Consider the following 19,266-nt stretch of genomic DNA (forward strand, 5'->3'; position numbering starts at 1 on the left):
TGTTCAAGTCTAGACATTTGCAGTTTTCCTATGCCTGAACACATTATTTTGCGAAGCGCACCAATACTTTATATGTTGCCTGGTTTCTTTAATAAATGGTTTAAAAAAGATGCTGTGTTTCCTGTCTGAATTGGGATTATTACTATGAATGGACTTTTTAAAGCAGATTACGTTCATTAACATTAGGTCAAGTCAGCTCGATGACGCCTAGTGGCCATTAAGTCGGAAGTTCATAATTGAACATCTGTATAATATAAAGTTTTGGAGAAACAAACATACATATAATTTGGATTTGGGATATGTTAAATGTACTAAGGCAAATCTGATCATGATTGTGAAGCATTTTGACATCTGTGTAACATCTGCCCAGTCAACAGTAGCAATGAACACATTTGTTAATGCTGCTCTGGGGAAAGAGGAGATCATTTTGATGAGAGAGGCTGATGAAAGGTTTGCTCCTTTAGAAATGAAACCTAGAGAGTAAGAACTGAAGACACTCTGATCTACTAGCGAGTATTTCTTTGAAACTGTTCATCAGTTTCTTGTTGTTGCCTGCTCTTTGGGGTTTTAGGCTAGGTAACATGTGCAAGCACTTTTTGACTACTACTAAAGTAAAAAGGGTTTATAAAATACATTTGATTGATTGATTTTTATGGTAAAAAAATTTAAACGGGGTGACAAAGACCAGAGCTTGAGACCAGGGAAGGATAAGATGAATGTGCAGCCAGTGCACCCAGAGTAGAACAAAAGGAAGGTACAGCAGAATGTGCTGCCAAAAAACAAAATAAAAAATGTGAACACGTAAGAGAATTAGACCTAGAAATCCACATAGGCCACAAGACATCTTAAACTGAGTTTGCTCTTGGGCAGATTAGATTGCTTTTCATAACTTTCAGCTAAAAGGAAGTGGTTTAATAATTTTTTTAAAGCATTTCTGCCACATTTCTAAAATCACTTTCCGAAATCTGGTAAGTAGTACTCCAAATTGATCCTATGGCAAAAGCCCAGAAAGTGTACGCCAATTTATCTGTTGATGAAAGCTCTCTTTCAGGCTTACATGTGGCTTTCAGAATCATACAGACAAAAGTTTGGCATATTTACATTTAGACTTAATATTCTGAAAAACAGATTTAGTATATAAGTGACTTCTCAAAGGAACAATAATTCATTTTTGATTGGTGCAGTTTCTTAAGAAGTTAAGGACCTTAAGGTTTTAAATACACTAACACTACAGTACACATGCAGTTCAAGAATGGTCTTCACCAGAAGGTTGCTTCTTACATTTGTGACTCATGTACAGTCTTTTTGTACAGACACATAAAATGTACTTAAACATAAACAGACACTAAGCACAAATCCCAACACAAAATATAATGCAGAGAAATCCCCCTAACGATATTTAAGTCCTTTTCCATATAAAAGTGTACAGAAAATTATTTTGTTTTATTTGCCAATTCGTAGTTACTGCTGTGAGAAAGGCTAAAGAGGTCTGTTAGTGGCCCCCCAAAAAGTTTAACTAAAGTCTTCTTGCAAGGGCACTGCAGCCTGTTAGGCACTTGTTTATCTTCTAAATAAAAATTTTGAAAATGTTGTCTCAGATGGGTTTGTGTCTCTGTGATTGCTTATGCATGCAAACAGCCTGTTAAGATATGGCACTTGGGCAATCCTTCATTTTGGAGGGTGTTTTGCCTTCGTCTGACAGTTCAGCAACTAGTGCCAGTGTGTTAGTTCAAGGCGTGGAGATGGGTTCCACAGAATTTTCTTTGTATTATATTGATTCAAGTCTGTTCTTGTTTCAGGTCCCATATTCATTCGACTGATGCCTAGCCAAGCTGTGAAGGGTGTCTCGATAAGCAACAATTTAGCAGAAGGGAATGCTGTACCAAATCATGTAATTTGTAAATTGCCTATAATAGAACCTAAGGGGTTTCCATTGTGAGCTGCAACACGTTATATGTAAGAAAGGTTGCATGTTGAGGAGGATGTCACGTATCTTACCATGTTTGATCTGACCGAGATGTTGAAATCTTCACGGAAAACACCAAGGTCAGCGACGTTTGTAGGACCTCTACACTTTCATGTCTTGGAAGCCATTAATTTTGAGAACTAACCTTCAGATGTTGTAATTACTGTTCAGTAATGTTGCAAACACTATTATGCAGAGTGACTTACAGTAGTCAGTGTGTCATGGCTTAAGAGGTAGTAGGCAGTTTCAAGATTCCAATCAGAACAATGAACAAATATAGAAAAAGCAAGTCAAAGGCATTAAGAGCATGAAAAATTTATCAATAGTATGTACATAAATCACAATCTTCAAACTTGAGAAGCAAGCAAACGCTCTGGGTACACTTGTAAAACAAACATTGACAAAACTTGACAAAGACTGGGGGAAACAAAGGGAACAAAATACAAAGGTTTATTGGGAAATAGAGTCCAGATGTGTGTAATGGGCATGAGGAGACAGTCCGGGATGGGCATGAAAAAATGTGATTGGTTGCCTGCTAGTAAGCCAGGAACACTGGTGCAGGAGGGGGAGCGGCAGCTAACACCACACATACCTTTTTATTTGTTTTTAAGAATTGCCCAACTTGAGAATCAAACCCACAACCCTGGCATTGCATGTGCAAGGTTTTATCTTATTTCCAAGATTTTTTATATATAAAAAAAAAATCCTGGCTTTTTTGTTCTTCTATAGCAGACACAGTATGAAGGGAAATAGGCTTAGAACAAATTTAAAGTATTGTGACATTGATATATTTATAAATAATATGAATGTAATATGAATGTGTTATGATGCCCTACTGTCAATTTGGATGTAACCAGGTGGAGTTGTGAATTAAATTATTATTATGCACATAGAGATAATAGTTAAGGTTTGTAGTTATAATTGCCTCTCAATTAAACCATTCAGCCCATGTCTGATGTAATGCCAAGAGATTTAGGGAATGTGAGGGGTGTGACAAATAAGCGTAAAATGTCTTAAATTTGATCTTAAAACATGTATTACTATAACTATAAAAATATTCCCAATGATTCTCTTGGATGCCTTTGCTGTCCTCTAATCCATCTAGACTGTAGATGCAAATTGTTTAAAAACGTCCTACTGATCATTTGCATGGGAAAAGGTAATTTAAAAAGGTCTACACACCCTCCAACAGTGGAGTCTGTGTATTATTTTGTAAAAATGTCTATAGGTGGAAAAGTCTTGTCTTTAGTATGATTTTAACTTAGTTACATCTTCACTTTCGCTGGAATAGTGGACTGACCTCCACAATCTGTGTAGTACTAGAGCTTATACAGCTACACCATGGAAACTGGTAAGGCAAAATTAAGTTAATAACTCTGGTTCAAGGTAATTTATGAAATACCTCCACTTCATATAGTTTTAATATGACTCTCATCATCCACATAATGTGGATCTTTCTCCAATAAGGGAGTGATGGTGACAGAATTAATTATCTAGCTAGCATAACACTATGAGTAACACAAACATTTTTCATTTTTGGAAAAGTAGATTTTTTTTTACTGCAACAGTTTTTACATACAATATCCTTTCACAAATGAAAGTGCAAATGTGGTCTACAACTTTATACTATTCATTCTACAAAGGAAAGGATTCCGGAGGCATTTGTTTAAGTCAGGCCACAGACATATTACCTGTTGAGATTTATGATGTATGTGTACTAGAATATTTCTTGATACTTCATAAACCTCTATCACCTTCCCAAATTCCACTACTTATACTAGGGCTATATCTAGCTCAACAATTGAAATTGTACGCAGACTTGTAAATTTTTTTTTTTACCACAACCCAGTTTCCAAAAATATTTTGGGATGCTGCGTAAAATGTAAATAAAAACAGAATGCAATAATGTGGAAATCATTTAAACCATATATTCAGTAGAAAATAGGACAAACACATATTTATTATTTAGTCTTACAGAAAAGGTGTATATGGTGTATCTTTTTAAAGAGGAGTATATTAACTCATAATTTTCAGTAAGTCGTGTAGGAGTAAGGAGTGTAGAGTAATTTATTGACTTGATTTACTTTTCTATCATTGGTGTGTGTGTGTTTGAAATACCTATCCCTTTCTTTCAACAGAGTATTCTAAAGGAATATATCAAGGGGTTAGAGTCAAGCACACAGTGAAAGATCTACTGGCAGAAAAACGACAAAGACTAACTAATGGACCAGAACATAGTGTGAGTACTAAATCTTATAAGATTTGCTTTTGTAGTATCTATCTTTTTTGTTATTTTGTTGCTTTCTCTATTTCTCTCTTTCAATGTCTGTTAGCAATAAAACACTAGTGTTTTCATTCAACCTTTTGCATATTTACATTTAGACTTAATATTAATAAATCATAACCCTGTAAGTCCCTCTGGAGTGTACTTTTCCCCTCCACTTTTCTGTTTTGAGTGAAAGTGATGCCTCAGAATATAGAGTTTAAGTGAAGAGGAAAAAACACATGGAAACTCCACAATGAGCAGGACAACAATAGTGCCCAATAAGATATGGTCATGAACTTTAGGAGGATAGCTAGCACAAATCCTTTTTGTTCTGCCAGGTTGGTCTATGCAAAGTCACATTTTCGCACACCTGCCAACAAATATTGTTCTTCAGGCAGGCCACAGACAAGTTGACCATTGTTGCCTCAGACACAGCAAAACCCACCTATCAGACATCTGCTTGAGCAAACAGGAAAAGGTTTTCATCTCACAAGCTTTCTGTCAATGCCCTATATAAGACTCAGTTTTTTCTGTTACCATTGTCCTCTTTCACACAAAAAAAACTCTTTATGGTGAGATCATTATGAGAAATAACAAACAATAAGGTAGATCAGTTTTGTTTCAACATGGTTAATTCTTTTGTATTCTTTGACCATCTTCCCATGCCTGTAGTGTGACCACATCCAAGATCAATGTAGAAGTAACAATAAGTTCAATCTGCACTGATTATTATCAAGCAACCCATTTAACTAATGTAGTCCACAGAAACAACTATGACAACTGTAAGTGATATTTACTGAATCTAGTTCATTTATAATTTTTTGCTTCCAAAAAACACTTTATTGATACATTCTTAATTGTTTTAGCATTACACTTGCAAAAATGTCACAGGTTTCTAAAGTCAAAATTAGGTTGAAAAAGTTGAAGCACTTCCATCAGTCATCACAAAGATCACACCATGACGTAGTCAAGCCAAGCCAAGCCACATTTATAAAGTACCTTTAAAAACACAAGTGTCAACCAAAGTGCTGTACAATGAAGTGTCCAGGACAGCAAGAAGAAACCCATACATGAAACATATAGCTTACTAAACATATTTTCATAGGACATGACAGAACTACAGAACACAACTTCCTGTCCATTTGCACACTCAAATGATAAAGAAAAGATGTCGCTACTTGTGGAGAACGTAATATATAAAGTTAGCCTATTCCAGTGGTGAGAGGCTAATACAGGAGTGATACTCTCTCTCTTTTGTCTACTGTTAAAAACTTGGCAGCTGCATTTTGGACAAACTGAAGGTGAGACAAGGAAGATTGACAGATTGAAAATTGACTCCCACGTACAAAGAGTTACAATAGTCCAGTTGGGAGGAAATGAACGCATGAATAACTGTTCAAATCCTTGAAAGTAAGAATGGGTGTCAATTTGGCAATGACCTGGAGCTGAAAAAAGCTGACAACAGATTTATCTGGTTTATCAAAACTAACCCAGAGATTTTTTGCATAGTTACGTACATTGATGGATAGAGGCATTAAGTTATTAATGATAACCATGTACATTGATGATAGAGGCCAACAGTAACTTTGGTAGAGTCTGTGAGGCCAAATACAACAACTTCTGTTTTTGTGTTTTGTAATTGGAGGTTTTTAGCTGGCCACTATTTTATGTCTCTAAGACAACGAGAGAGAGATTTCAGGGATTTCTTGTCACCAGGTTTCAGGGGAAGGGTACAGCTGTGTGTCATTGCCATTGCAGTGGTAAAATAGGTTATATTTCTGAAAGATGGAGCCCAAAGAAAGCATCTATAATGAGAATAAAATAGGGCAGAGCCTTGAGGTATCCCAAGGTGACTAATTCAGAGGAGGAGAAATTCCTGATCATTACAGAAAATTTCCTGTTTCTCAAATATGAGGGAAACAGTTTAGAGCAATACCCTGAATGCCAACTTCTAGTTAAAGATTATCTAGATGGATGGTATAATAAATCCTGTCAAAGGCACCACTAAGATCAAGCAATATTAAAATAGCAACATTTCCATTGTCCCTAAACAACAATAAATAATTTAACGCCTTAAGAAGATCTGACTCAGTGTTATGGTGTGCCCTAAAAGCTGACTGGAATGTATCCAGAATATGGCTTTCATTTAAAAATAAGGAAAGCTGGAGAAAAATTACTCTCTCAAGAACTTTTGATAGGAATTGGACAGAAATTATTAACAGTGTAGATTAAGCCTTTTAATAAGGGGCTGGACCACTACATGTTTAAAACAGGATGGGTCAATGCCATTGATGAGGCAGCTATTTATTATGGACAATATACTAAGACCAATAGTGTCCAGCACTTCTTTTAGAAGGCATGAGGGAACAATATCTTGGGTACAGGTAGTAGGCTTCATGTGTGAGACTATGTCTGTCACATGTGAAGGAGATACAGGTTCAAACTGGTTAAAAAGAGCAGAACGTGGCAAAATCAGAGGGGTCGAGATCTGGAAGTAAGATGCAAGATCTTATGGCATCAATCTTGCCAGTGAAAAAGGTCCTGAGTCTTCACAGTTCCCAGGGGTTGTATCAGGAAAGGCAATAGCAACCGGATGTAAAGCATTGTTTATTGTACTGAACAGAACTATAAGCTTATTATAGTTGATTGAGATAATGTCAGAGAAAAACGTAGCTCTTGCTCTTTCAACAGAGAGCTGATACTGAATTGAACAATCTCTCAAAATTTGATATGATTTTTGCAACTTGTCTTTTCCGCTTTTCTGCACTTCTGTCTGAAAGTATGGGTGACATTATTCAGCCAAGGCTGAGCTTTAGCTTTCGCTCCCCTATTTTTGAAAACGATGACGCACAGAAACTAAATATACATGTCCTTTATACTGCAAAACCTATTGCATTGTAGAGATTAATAGGGATTTATTGGCATGTCCTGCTTGTGATATTTTTTTTTGGGTTATAGTCTTTTCTCTTTAGAAAATAAATAATTATGATTATTTATGGTTAAAAATTGAGAGACCACTGAAAATTGAATGCCCCTGCTCCTCACTCAAAACTTTCCTTTTCAACTTTTTGGAAAGGAAATACAAAAAGTGCAGTGGTCTCATTAGAAAATAAATAATATTGTATACAATAATGGAGACTAATAAATTGACTTATCTTATTTACGATTTGTAGTGACAATAAAATAAAATTATTTTAATGGATTGATAATAAAAATGCAATAGGCAAAGAGATCCCAAGGAAACACAACATTCAGTGTTAAAATAATTGTTTTTTCAACACCAACTGGACCTGTGTGAAAAAAATGATTGCTGTTTCACTTATTACTAATTTTTTACACCACCATTTTTTTCAGCCCAGCACTTCACAGATTAGCTCTTAATAAAGAACTGTGTTTACTTGGTATCATGTCTCTCTCCATCAGGTGACTGGCTGTGAGCTGTGAGCTGAAAGCACATTATGATTCAACTACCTGATTTCTATACACAGCTTTCAGAGAAGATGTAATGCATAGACCTAATCCACATGAGGAAGTCTTGGTGTGGGCAAATTGCATTCAAATCTAACCCTCATCATTTGCTTGCCTTCCAGCCAACATATCAACTATTGCATGTTAGCAATATGCAAACAAAGGAAGGCTTTGTCCACCTTTCTAACACTCACTATCTGTGCAAGTGCATCTCTGATCATTTCTTTCCCTATGTATGTCCTCTTTCAATCCCACATAATAACATGTATACTACACAATATCAAACATAATATGAAATGTGAAAATTAAAAGCACTCATTTGAATGTGTTGCATCTGATCTGTTTTCAAAATGGTTTTATATTCTGAGCTGTTCAGACACGAAATATATAATATACATGCCTCTTTCACATGTACCATTCAAGAACATTTTGCAAATGAACATGGCCCTGTCCACACACTCTCAAGTACCAAAACCAATCACAATCTCAATATGAAGTGTTGTAGGTGAAGATTTTCAACAGGTCGTTTGGGGTGGGGAATTCCCTGCTTTGTCTGGTTTAATGGGCCTCAATTGATTGTATTTATTTTTTGTTGTCTAAACCATTAATTTGTTAGGTGGGGGTTTTCAGAAATAAGGACATCTCAGATAGATGATATTGTAATCAGACCTGTTTTCATAATATTATGGATTCAGGCTCTTATGTTTGTCTATTCTTTCACTCATAGGGAGGAACATCCAGCCAATCATCATTTGTACAAATGCCAGGTAAGACATAATCTTTGGGTAAATTATGTTATTATATAAATTATATCATTATATAACCATTGAATGCTGTGTGTGTGTGTGTGTGTGTGTGTGTGTGTGTGTGTGTATATAAATACGTATACATTGCATATAAGTATGATACAATAATCATGATAATAAAACGAATAACACCAATTATAGACATATAATATAACACATCTTATTGTAATTAAGACATCTTACAATGTATTAAAGGGTAATTTACAGCATTAAAGCTGCAGGCTGTAAGTAGTTTATAAACAAACACTGCCCTGCTACGCAAGAGAGGTCACTGCTTATACTGTGTAAATCGCACCTTCTTAAATTTCCAGTCAAATGTGTCTTAGGCTGATCCCTGGAGATGTGGTTATATGTTCTCTTACATTGAGGTCATTTTTTATTAATACTGACCCTAACCTCTTACATGACCCTAGATGGCAATTACTGTCTTCTTGCTTGGTACAGGATTACATTTCCTGGACAATAAATACTAAAACTTGTGTTCATAGATGTATATGTATATGCTGGCCAGTTTAATACAGTTGGATTCTTTATCAGTTTAGGAACAATCAATCATGAAATAGCAAACAGCCCTAAATTCTGTAAAAGGTGAAAGGAAATAATTGAGGTTTTTCTTGGTATTTACTGTCTTTTTTTATTGTATAAAGTTTATGCAGTTAATGCTAATATAAACTACAATTGTGTGCATAACACAACACAGTAAACATTGGATTTTACAAGTGCAGTCTTTTGCTTTGTAGGGCAGAATGATAAATGCAATCCTTCACCATTTACTCTACATTTTTATCCAAAGCAGGTAAGAGTATTGTACACATCCGTTTTGGATCCATACAATACTGAAGATCACTTGTTACCAGTGCTCAGGATCACTTGTTACCAGTGCTCAGGATCACTTGTTACCTGTGCTCAGGATCACTTGTTACCAGTGCTCAGGATCACTTGTTACCAGTGCTCAGGATCACTTGTTACCAGTGCTCAGGATCACTTGTTACCAGTGCTCAGGATCACTTGTTACCAGGGCTCAGGATCACTTGTTACCAGTGTTTTTTCCCTGGTTTCCTTTCCGACAGGGTCTCATATGATCCCTGGTTACTACGGCATGAGACGACCATTCATCTCTGACTCCGAATTCTCCTCTGAGATCTACTCAACACCATTTGGGAGCAAGCCAGTGGGCTGTGACTCTTCAGCCACGTCAGGCTACACCTCCCTCACAGACAGCTACTACCCAGAAACATTAAGAGACTACTGCAGTGCAGCTTTCACCACTGGAGGGAACCCCATCTTCCCCAGCTCAGCACTGTCCACTCTGCTGCCACATTTCCATGGAGAGTCCCCACAGTTTCTCCTGGTAAGGTACTGTCAGTGGTCAGTGCTGGTGACACTGGTATCGCTATTGGTTGTGCAGGGGGCGCAGCTGCGCCAGGGCCTGTGGTGGGAAGGGGGGCCCTGTGGTGGGTGGGGGGGCCCTGTGGTGGGTGGGAGGGCCCTGTGGTGGGTGGGGGGCCAGTGGTGGGTGGGGGGCCCTGTGGTGGGTGGGGGGCCAGTGGTGGGTGGGGGGCCAGTGGTGGGTGGGGGGCCTGTGCTTGGCCTCTATGATAATTACTTTTTTGCATTGTATTTTATGTTGAGTTGTTCTATGTGGCTATCTTAGTCAGACGTCGGCTGTAAGGTTATTGTAAGCCAAGATCGACTTCACATGTGTATATACCGCATCTGAATTTTTATGTCGCGGGGGGGGGGGGGGGGGGGCAGTGTTTGAAGGCTAGGCATGGAAGGCTAGGTGTGTTCAAGTTGAATCTGTTTCCAGGAAGATGTTATTGTGTTTATGAGATGTGAGACGGGGCAGAGCATGTCAATAGGAATAAAGGTTGGAGGTAGGTAACATAATGTAAGTGTGCCACACTCATATACAGATTGGGGCGCTCCACACTAGCAATAAACAAACCCTTTTTAATCACTCTCTACCACCTCATCTCCTTTGTCTGCTCCTGCAGAGAGACTCACAGGAACAAACAGTGGCACACCCCGAAACCCAGGGAGAAGGCCTGTGTGCTGATGGCCTAAACTCTGTGACGTCTGTTCCAGCCTCCCTGCCCAGCCCCGACCCTCCCTCACAATATAACCCCCGCAGTCGCAGCTCCTCCATGGGGTCAGTGCAGCCCTGCTATGTTCACCCTCTGGAAGAAGGACACTACCACACCACTTACCCTGCTACCTGCACATTCACATGCCCTCCGTATGTGACTGTCTCCAGCAACCCAGCCTGCAAGATTGCTCCTCTTGCTACTGAGGGTTCGGACAGTTCCCTCCCTACTCATAGTCACCCACTCACTCACACTCACTTGTGGGCAAAAGAAGATGGTGGAAGCTCTTGGTCACCGTATGAGATTCGGAGGTCCTATTAAGTTTCAAGCTGTCAATGACAGAAACCAAAAGCAATGCTTATGCAAGAAACTGAGCTCCGTGTCATCCACAGATTTGACTTTGTATTCTTTGCTCATTTCTTCACATTACTAACTGGACATTTGACTAATTTGACTCTCCTGAATCCTAAAATGTGGAATATCTTATAACCAGCCATTCCATGGGCACGTTACAATGTAAAGGAACATTTATGATTCTGCGGATTGACCTAGAATGACTGCCTGTCTGTAAATGTTTGAAATATAGATGTTTAGAGTTTCATTCCAAAACACAATATATATATATTTTCAAATGCACTGAGTAAAGAATTATTGAAAAAAAATAATCACTATCTAACCATGTCATTGTTACAGACAGGTATTTGTTTTAAACTATATCACTTTATTATGGGTTTCATTTCAGAGAGACACAGTCTTAAAAACATATTTGTAAAATGCTCTTTGCCTTAATCTCAGAGGGGCTATTAGGAAGCTAGAGAGCAGAGAGGTTTTCATCTGAAGAGTGGGCCAATATCGCAATAAAGATGTGCTGGAAGCTGACTGACGCTTACAATAACTTTTTAAGTGCAGTTATCTTTGTCAAAGGATGTCTAACCCAATATTTGGTCTTCCATGCAATTTACATTGCAGTCCTGTCAGCTCTAAAAGATTAAACATATAATATAGCCTTTCTTATGCATTTTCTCCCATTTCAGGGGACCTAAAGTAATTGGATAAATAAACCAAACATACCTCTCAGGAATTAAATTAATATGTAATTATTTTGTAAAGGGCAATTAGGTTCAGTATGAACATAAATGGATGCAATTACAGTCGCTCTCAACACATCCCCAGTGCTATTGGTCCAGCTTCTCCAATTTCCCACTTTGTGCAGGTGGTGACAGTTAAAGCTAATGAGATTAAAGTATATAGGAGCTTTTACTTACAAGCAATGTTAAAATATTTTTACATTATTATGTACTATTACTATTTTTATTCAGCTGTGAACTATGTGACCAAGGACACATTTTTTTTCATTTAGAAATGGGATATTTCCGTTTTTTTTATTGTAAGTACCTATTTTACAAAATAATTTAATGTGACTTGGCTAGTCACTCAGGTGTTCAATAAATAAATTCAATCTAACAACATCCATTTCAAAATACTACATTTTTGAGGTGTTATTCTTTAATTGACACCTTGTGTTTGCCAAGCCTTTTGTTAATTGTCGTGCATCATGTCAACAATACGCGACTATTGACCGTAAAGACAATCAGTCATTTATAGATTATTGGAAAATTAAAAATAATAATCTGATGCTTTGGTAATTAATTTGTATATGTGTATTTTAATGTGGCCACTTGTTTCAAAGTTGTTACAAGCTTTTGCAACATATGTGTTGAATAATGAAAAGATGATGAGAGATGACACTTCAGACAATATTTCGGTACATAACGAAACGTTGATGGGAATCTACCTACATTGGAAGACATGCCAAGAACTGAATTGGTCAGCGCTTGTTTCCTGTGTTCGCTTTTACGGTTTTTCACAAACGCGAACACACAAAAATTGGCAGATTATTATTCATAATTTAAAACCAAATTAGCATATGATCCGATCTACAAACCTTTGTTGAGGCGTAAACCAACTAACAAGTAAGGGTTGAATTGGGAGCTGAGTTCCTGCACATATGGTAGAAATGAAACCTAGGGGGAGCTGAGTGCCTGTAGCCACTTCCACTGGTTAGCAGTTTAAAACTTCAGATGCATAATTATTAAACTAGCCATCAGAATGCTGGAATGAATAAAAACGTCCACATGTAAGCTAACCTGTGTTTACGAACAATGTATAATGTGAGTAGTGTGACGAGGGACATGATCGCTAATGACAGCTGTGAAACTCTACTTGACCCTGTTCTTGTACCTGCTATGACAATGGGGAAACTGAGCTAAGAGTAGGCTACAGGCAAACGTGTCGTTCCAACTATGGCGTCAACTGTCTGGACTTTCAGAAATGAAAATAGGTTACTTACTGTAAATGAATCTGAATACACTGCTGACCGCCTTGTTTTCTGTACAATCGGCATAATTAAATGATTATTAAATGACTTATTATTTTTTAATCACACGTTGAAACAAAGGGATCGCCTACATAACCTACACTAGATGGCGTGGTTGTTTCATGAGTTCTCTATTCTCAGGGTTTCTAACATCAATGTTAAAAAACGGCACCACAGAAAATGACTAAGAAGCAAAACCATGGATCTTATTTTCTTAGCGGTTACGTTAATAGGCCTTGGTTTAGGAATGGTGAAAGTTCGTCAAGTCTCCTACACAGGTCCCTGAACTGTGTTGAAGGGCTATTGAACAACTTGACAGGGATAATGGCTACACAAATCAGGAAAGGACATATATTGTATTGATCATGTAGTATGTACATTTTCTTAATAGATTAATAATAATATATTGTTACCAAAAAAGTTAAATCAAGGCTATTTTCTATAAACAGATATTTTCTTATTATTTGGTAATATGCTTGGACATTTTTATTAAACTGTAATGTGGACAAACAATGACAATGAACACTTCCATGGAACTGGTTCCTATGATCACGTTTTCCTAAAAGATTTGTGTGAAAATTACCGGCTGACAATATGTTCTTCGCTAACAAGTCTTCAGACAAAACGTTATAGATCTTCTGAAAATCTCTAGATTTTTTAGAGTTGATCTGATTGGGGAAAACACCAATTAGTAGACTTGTATCATAATTGGGCTGCCAGTCTAAACAAAGCCTCATTGAAAACAAATACAAATAAATAAATTCATTTCTAAAAGGTTGTTTCCATTTTTGTGATGCTCTAGACAATAAAGTTGCCCAGCACTGCAATGTCATAAGATTTGACGTGAGAATGGCTAAACACGTACTTTTTAAATATTTGTTTTAATATTGCATATAATTAACGTAACTTAGTAATGCTAAACAGCAACAATCCAATTTGGTAACTCGTGGATTGAGTGAGCTTCAGTGATGGAGAAGCCTGCACTTGCTGTGGGAGCAATGGAGTCAGTGACGGCATGCCACGCCCACAACATAGACCTTTTGGTTTATTGTTTAATTTAAGACTACAATTATATTGTGATAACGTGTTGATGCGGTTAGGCACCCAGAAATATATATGATCTGCCGTGCATGATTGTTGGTGATGTTTAGATTAAACATATTGCGGTTCCTTTGCAGTAAAGTGCTTCATTATGAAGGGGGGCCGATGGACTGGTTGGCAAAAGATGGATAAAATGTTTAAAATATCAATTTATTTTTGGTTTGGATATAAATTAGTATTACATTCTATTAAAGTGGGGTTTATTTTAAGTGCATATATATTGATTTATACGGAAAAATTGGTATTTTTGAGTAGCCTTTGAATATTCAAATTGAAAGTAACGCGCAATCAAATCATTGTCAAATCATTGAGTTCTAGGGCTTTTAAAAAGTAGGCATGGAGAGAAAATTTCACAAACTAATATATCCCTAGCTATATTAGGATATTATTGTATGCTCTGAGACCGATTTAAGACTTGTATGTTGATAATTTGTGTGACTTTTATGAATATTTCGTTATAGGCCATATAACTGAGCCAGAAAAGGACATTGTTGAATCTCATTGCAGGGCTTCTTCCAGGACTCTTTCTTCATTTTTCCAACATGTCTGGTAAGTTTGTACTTTTTTTTTCTTCGGATCATGGATCTATTTTACATTCCTCCTGAATGAAAGAAAGAAATAGAATGTTATAAAAATATTTGACATTACACAACATGCTGTTTAAGCTTCAATGGAAAGGACAAGGTTGTGATAAAAACCTTGGTAAAGTATCTAACTCGTGTTTTAACTAAAGTGTGATGGGAACTTTTCTTCAACAATGAGCTCATATGAATTTATACCATATCACCTGGAACCTGCATGCTATTTGCAATTACAATATTTTGCAATTAAATCTATCAACATTTTAAAATAGTTGTTTGTCTTTTTCTTCAACATGACTGTTGTCCACTCTTTCTCCATGTTAGGACGTGAAGATAACTTGACTCAAAGACGATATTACATACCTTTTTTACACTATTCTTTTCGATTCAAATGCAATTATAGTAATTTTATTTACACTGCTGTAATATGTAAACTAAAGTTTCTTTTTAAGCAGCAATCCGTGGGATGTGTCTTTTGTGTAGCTTTACTATTTGCCACATTTAAGGCAAATCGTGATTTCAGTATATGAATATTTATCAGGATGGGTTTGACAGCCAAGCACACCTCTTTAGATTCTGCCGAGGCAACTACTGCTATCGAATCACCTTTACCGTCAACTTGCCACTCCTGATACAGTCTCTGACTGCCTTAATTAGTTCTACCATAGTGTGGCGTGGTTTCTGTAATGTTATACCCTCCAATAAATGAGCCCATGACAAATTCTAAAGCACACATGAGAGTCACGTTAGTGATAATATTAATCCAAATTGTATGCGGTAAAATATTACGTATTTTAACGTTAATATACCGTATGTTTTGATAAATGATTCTGCAAAGATATTTAAAACAGTTCCACGTTTTTATAAAATGTGAAGGTTTTATTTTGTACTGCCACACCACGAAAGGTTAAACGAGAATCGTTCTAAAACCAAAACACATCAAAATGATTATTTTCCCATTGTGTGGATTGTAGCATGCACAACGATACTTGTAATTACGGTTTGTAAAATAAACTTACTTTAGCACTTCTCAGTCGACGTTTTCCATTTTCACTTTATGTTTTTGAGCGGATTCGTGGAGTCCTTTGGGGCTCTTTCTTATCGATTGTTAGGAGGCTCCTGTGTAGAAAACCAGTCAAAAGAAACAATTTATCTAAATCAATGAAATCGCGAAGTTGCACTTACATTACAATTTTAGCACCGCTTTCCTTTGCCCATGAAATGTTTAGGGAGGTAATCCCACTGCAATGACTGTGAAATTCGACACCCATTCTCTGCTATTTTCGTAGAGGTAGGCTACAGGCAAACGTAGAATTTTAGGCCAGTGCTGCATATCGCAAAGGTAGCTTTGATTTATACATTGTGGATAACATTTGAGAACCACATAACGACAGTCGTTAACCGTATTGCATAATTTGTTTGAAATACACAAATATGCCAAGAAAAAGTGCATTTGATCTAAATGAAATACCCTGATATTAACTATCTAGTGATATATACCTTTATTAGGAAACATAACGTTTTATTTTATGTCTTATCACTCAATTTTTTCACATTTCAGTGTCAGTTTCAGTAAATCAATAGGCAAGAGGATATATGCAGCAGACATTGAGATTGGGTGGGTTGGTAGGACCATTTCAGTGTTTACTATACATCTTGACATTTCTTTTGTCTTCTTATAGCCGATAAGCCAAAGGTCTACCAGGGCGTACGGGTGAAGACTACGGTTAAAGAGCTGCTGCAACAGCGGAGAGCTCTCCAGACCGCAATTAAAACAGTTAGAATGGTAATTATGTCCTCCCTATTGTGCTCTATCACTCTGTCTCGCTCGCTCACTCACTCACTCACTCTCTCTCTCTCTCTCTCTCACACACACACACACACACACATACATTTTAGAAAACATTGCACTAACTTCCTCAATTATCGCCCAACAGCCATAACCATAGCTAACCAACTTGTTAATGACTGACGAGTTGACTAACTTTTTAGTTAAGCAGTTACATTGAGACACATTTTAAAGTATTAAATGTAGGGACGGTTCAAGCTCTTACATAGCCTACGTTAAATATAAAAACATATATGTATTCGTGTCCGTATAGGGACTGGAAATATTACAGTCAGAGCACAGATGCTGATCATACGTGGCGGACTTGCTGAGTTTGAGACACTTCCTTATACAAATCTCTCTCTCTCTCTAGCTCTATCTCTGTCTCTAACACACAAACACACACATAGACACAAACACACATAGACACACACACACACACACACACACACAGACAAACACACACATAGGCACAAACACACCCATTGACACACATACACAAGACGCATCAAGTCTTTAAAATTAAGATTGAATCAACTTTTTAGTTGAAGGTACCAAGGTGATGAATCACATTTGCTGAAAACAAATATGTGCATATTTATCGGGATGAAAACGAGCAAGCCAAAAATCGTACTGTTGTAAATCAGTAGAGGCTTATGTTGTTTTTCCTGTTTCTTTTCCTTTCATTGTGGATAGAAATCCCAGAGCATTGCGAGTCAGAATGTTTGCGTCTCCTCCTCCTTGCCGGGTAAGTTTCTATCACATTAGCTTGATCCAAAAATGTGTATTTGTTTTGTAAAATATCACCATGGAGAGAAACGTGATGAAAATAATTGTATATGGGATAACTTCTTCACTGTATCCATCTATGCTAATACAATTGTGCCTAAAGTACATGCAGTAGGCTAAATGCAATTTTAAATGCCAATGGGGGCATTTCAGTCAACCATAATTTAATGCCGTTAATCAAGCTTCGAATAAAATCACATAAGCCTATTATAAAATACAGTTGAATCGTCTGATTGATCTAGTTTGAAATTCAGCCTACACGGAGAATCAACGACCACTGCAAAATAGTTTCAATATCGCCTATTTCTTATCTACATTGACCCGAGACACATTCCTTCAGTGCAGTTTAGGCTAATGGGTCCTTTTTATAGCCTAAACGTGCATTCAAATTTGTTATTTAGCTGTTGGCTGATGGTGCCGTGACATCACTTCTGGAGCCTTTATTTAAATGTCTGCCTGCTTGTGTTTATCCCTCTCACTGACCAGTTTCGTTCATTCCTACAGGACATTATATTGATGCTTTCCCTGAAGTGATGGATTCCAAAGACTGCTTTAATCTGCGGGCCTTTCCAGACACCAGCGTCCAGGTGGAGCGCTTTGATAATCAACAATTGATAAGCATGGCGATGCCTAACGAGACCTACAGCAGCGGTATTATGCATCCAACTACCTCAACACAGCACTGGCCCCAGGAACATCACTCCCCGATAATGGACTATTATGGTCATGGCATGGTAGGGCTATGATTTATTAAGATGGATATAACAAAGCTCAGGCTTTTTGTTCAGAAATGTTGTATCCATTGTTTGATTATACTGTACAAAAATGTGAATGCATATCTTTATTTTTTTTCAGCCTCCGAGCTCACCATCAGATTCCCTGAATGTGCAAAGTCCGTTTGATTACAATAGTTATTCACCACAAGAATCTTACTCTTCCTCTTCTTCGTGTTACAACTCTCCGTCAAGGATGGACTCAAGTTATGGTTTTGTCCCAGAGCACTACCATTACCATAACTGTAACCTCCAGCACTGTTATTGCCTGTCCCATTGGTCGGGTACCCAGGAGAGCATCTCCACTCCAGAATACGCACCCTATGGAACAACAGATTCGCCTGTGGAGGACAGTTACTTCAGACGAGATTTCTCAAGTTCAGAGATGTGCTACATTTGAAGATCCAAACAGCCTTTATTTACAGTGTGACTATAGCATAACAGTGAAATCATTGTAAACGTGGGCATTTGTAATACTTGTTTTGAGAATATGGCCTGCTTCGCATTTCATATTGTTTAGGTTATGTCAAAGTTCCCGCAGATGTTCAGGTTTTTAGTCTATATGGAAGAATTATCCTAGATGACAAATGTTGAATATGTAGTTGGGCTCGTACTTCTTAAGTTAGTTATTGACTGTGATTGACAAATTTGTTTATATTTTTTATAATAATAATTTAGCTTTTTTACCTGACAGTATATTTTTCTTATTGATGCGTTTTGTAATTTAATAAATAGGCTATACCCAACTGTTATTGTCACATTTATAATATTTTAGTCATTTAGCAGGTGCCATTATCCTGGAGTGACTTACAGGTGCAATCTACTGCAATGTGCCTGCCCAAGAACACTTACCAGTTTTTCATAATGAAAACTCCGAGATTCGACCCAGGGACCGTTTGTTACTGGTCCAAACGTTTTAACTGCTTTGCTAAAATTAAATCACTGCACCAACTGTAATGTACACGTCTAAATAATGAATCAGTCTTTGCAAAAAAAAACTACTAAATTATATAATTTAGTTACGTACAATCCCAAATGGACCCCTAAGCACTACCCTTTGGAGATTCAAAAGGATTTGCCAGGTGTAATGTGGTAATAGCTCCACCTTGCCCTCGAAAAGTATAGTTATAAAATTCACCTAATTACTTAAATCAGTCAAAGGCTCTCATTTCCACGAGTGATTAGGGATTAGGTTTTTGGAGTTGATTATAAATGTCCCGCCCG

General features: G+C 37.2%; 1 protein-coding gene across 1 annotated transcript; it reads left to right on the forward strand.

Annotated features, from left to right (window-relative positions):
• The first annotated feature begins 3,149 nt into the window (after positions 1–3,149).
• On the forward strand, positions 3,150–18,788 carry LOC105024047 (uncharacterized protein C11orf53 homolog). The gene is made up of 9 exons (XM_029121840.2): positions 3,150–3,317; positions 4,105–4,205; positions 8,428–8,467; positions 9,577–9,857; positions 10,504–14,620; positions 16,335–16,438; positions 17,177–17,228; positions 17,774–18,003; positions 18,125–18,788. The coding sequence occupies exons 1-5, from the start codon at positions 3,308–3,310 to the stop codon at positions 10,912–10,914; spliced, it is 843 nt and encodes a 280-aa protein (XP_028977673.1). The 5' UTR covers positions 3,150–3,307; the 3' UTR covers positions 10,915–14,620; positions 16,335–16,438; positions 17,177–17,228; positions 17,774–18,003; positions 18,125–18,788.
• Positions 18,789–19,266: the final 478 nt, after the last annotated feature.

The sequence above is a fragment of the Esox lucius genome, chromosome 1 (assembly GCF_011004845.1).
Source record: "Esox lucius isolate fEsoLuc1 chromosome 1, fEsoLuc1.pri, whole genome shotgun sequence".
NCBI lineage: Eukaryota > Metazoa > Chordata > Actinopteri > Esociformes > Esocidae > Esox > Esox lucius.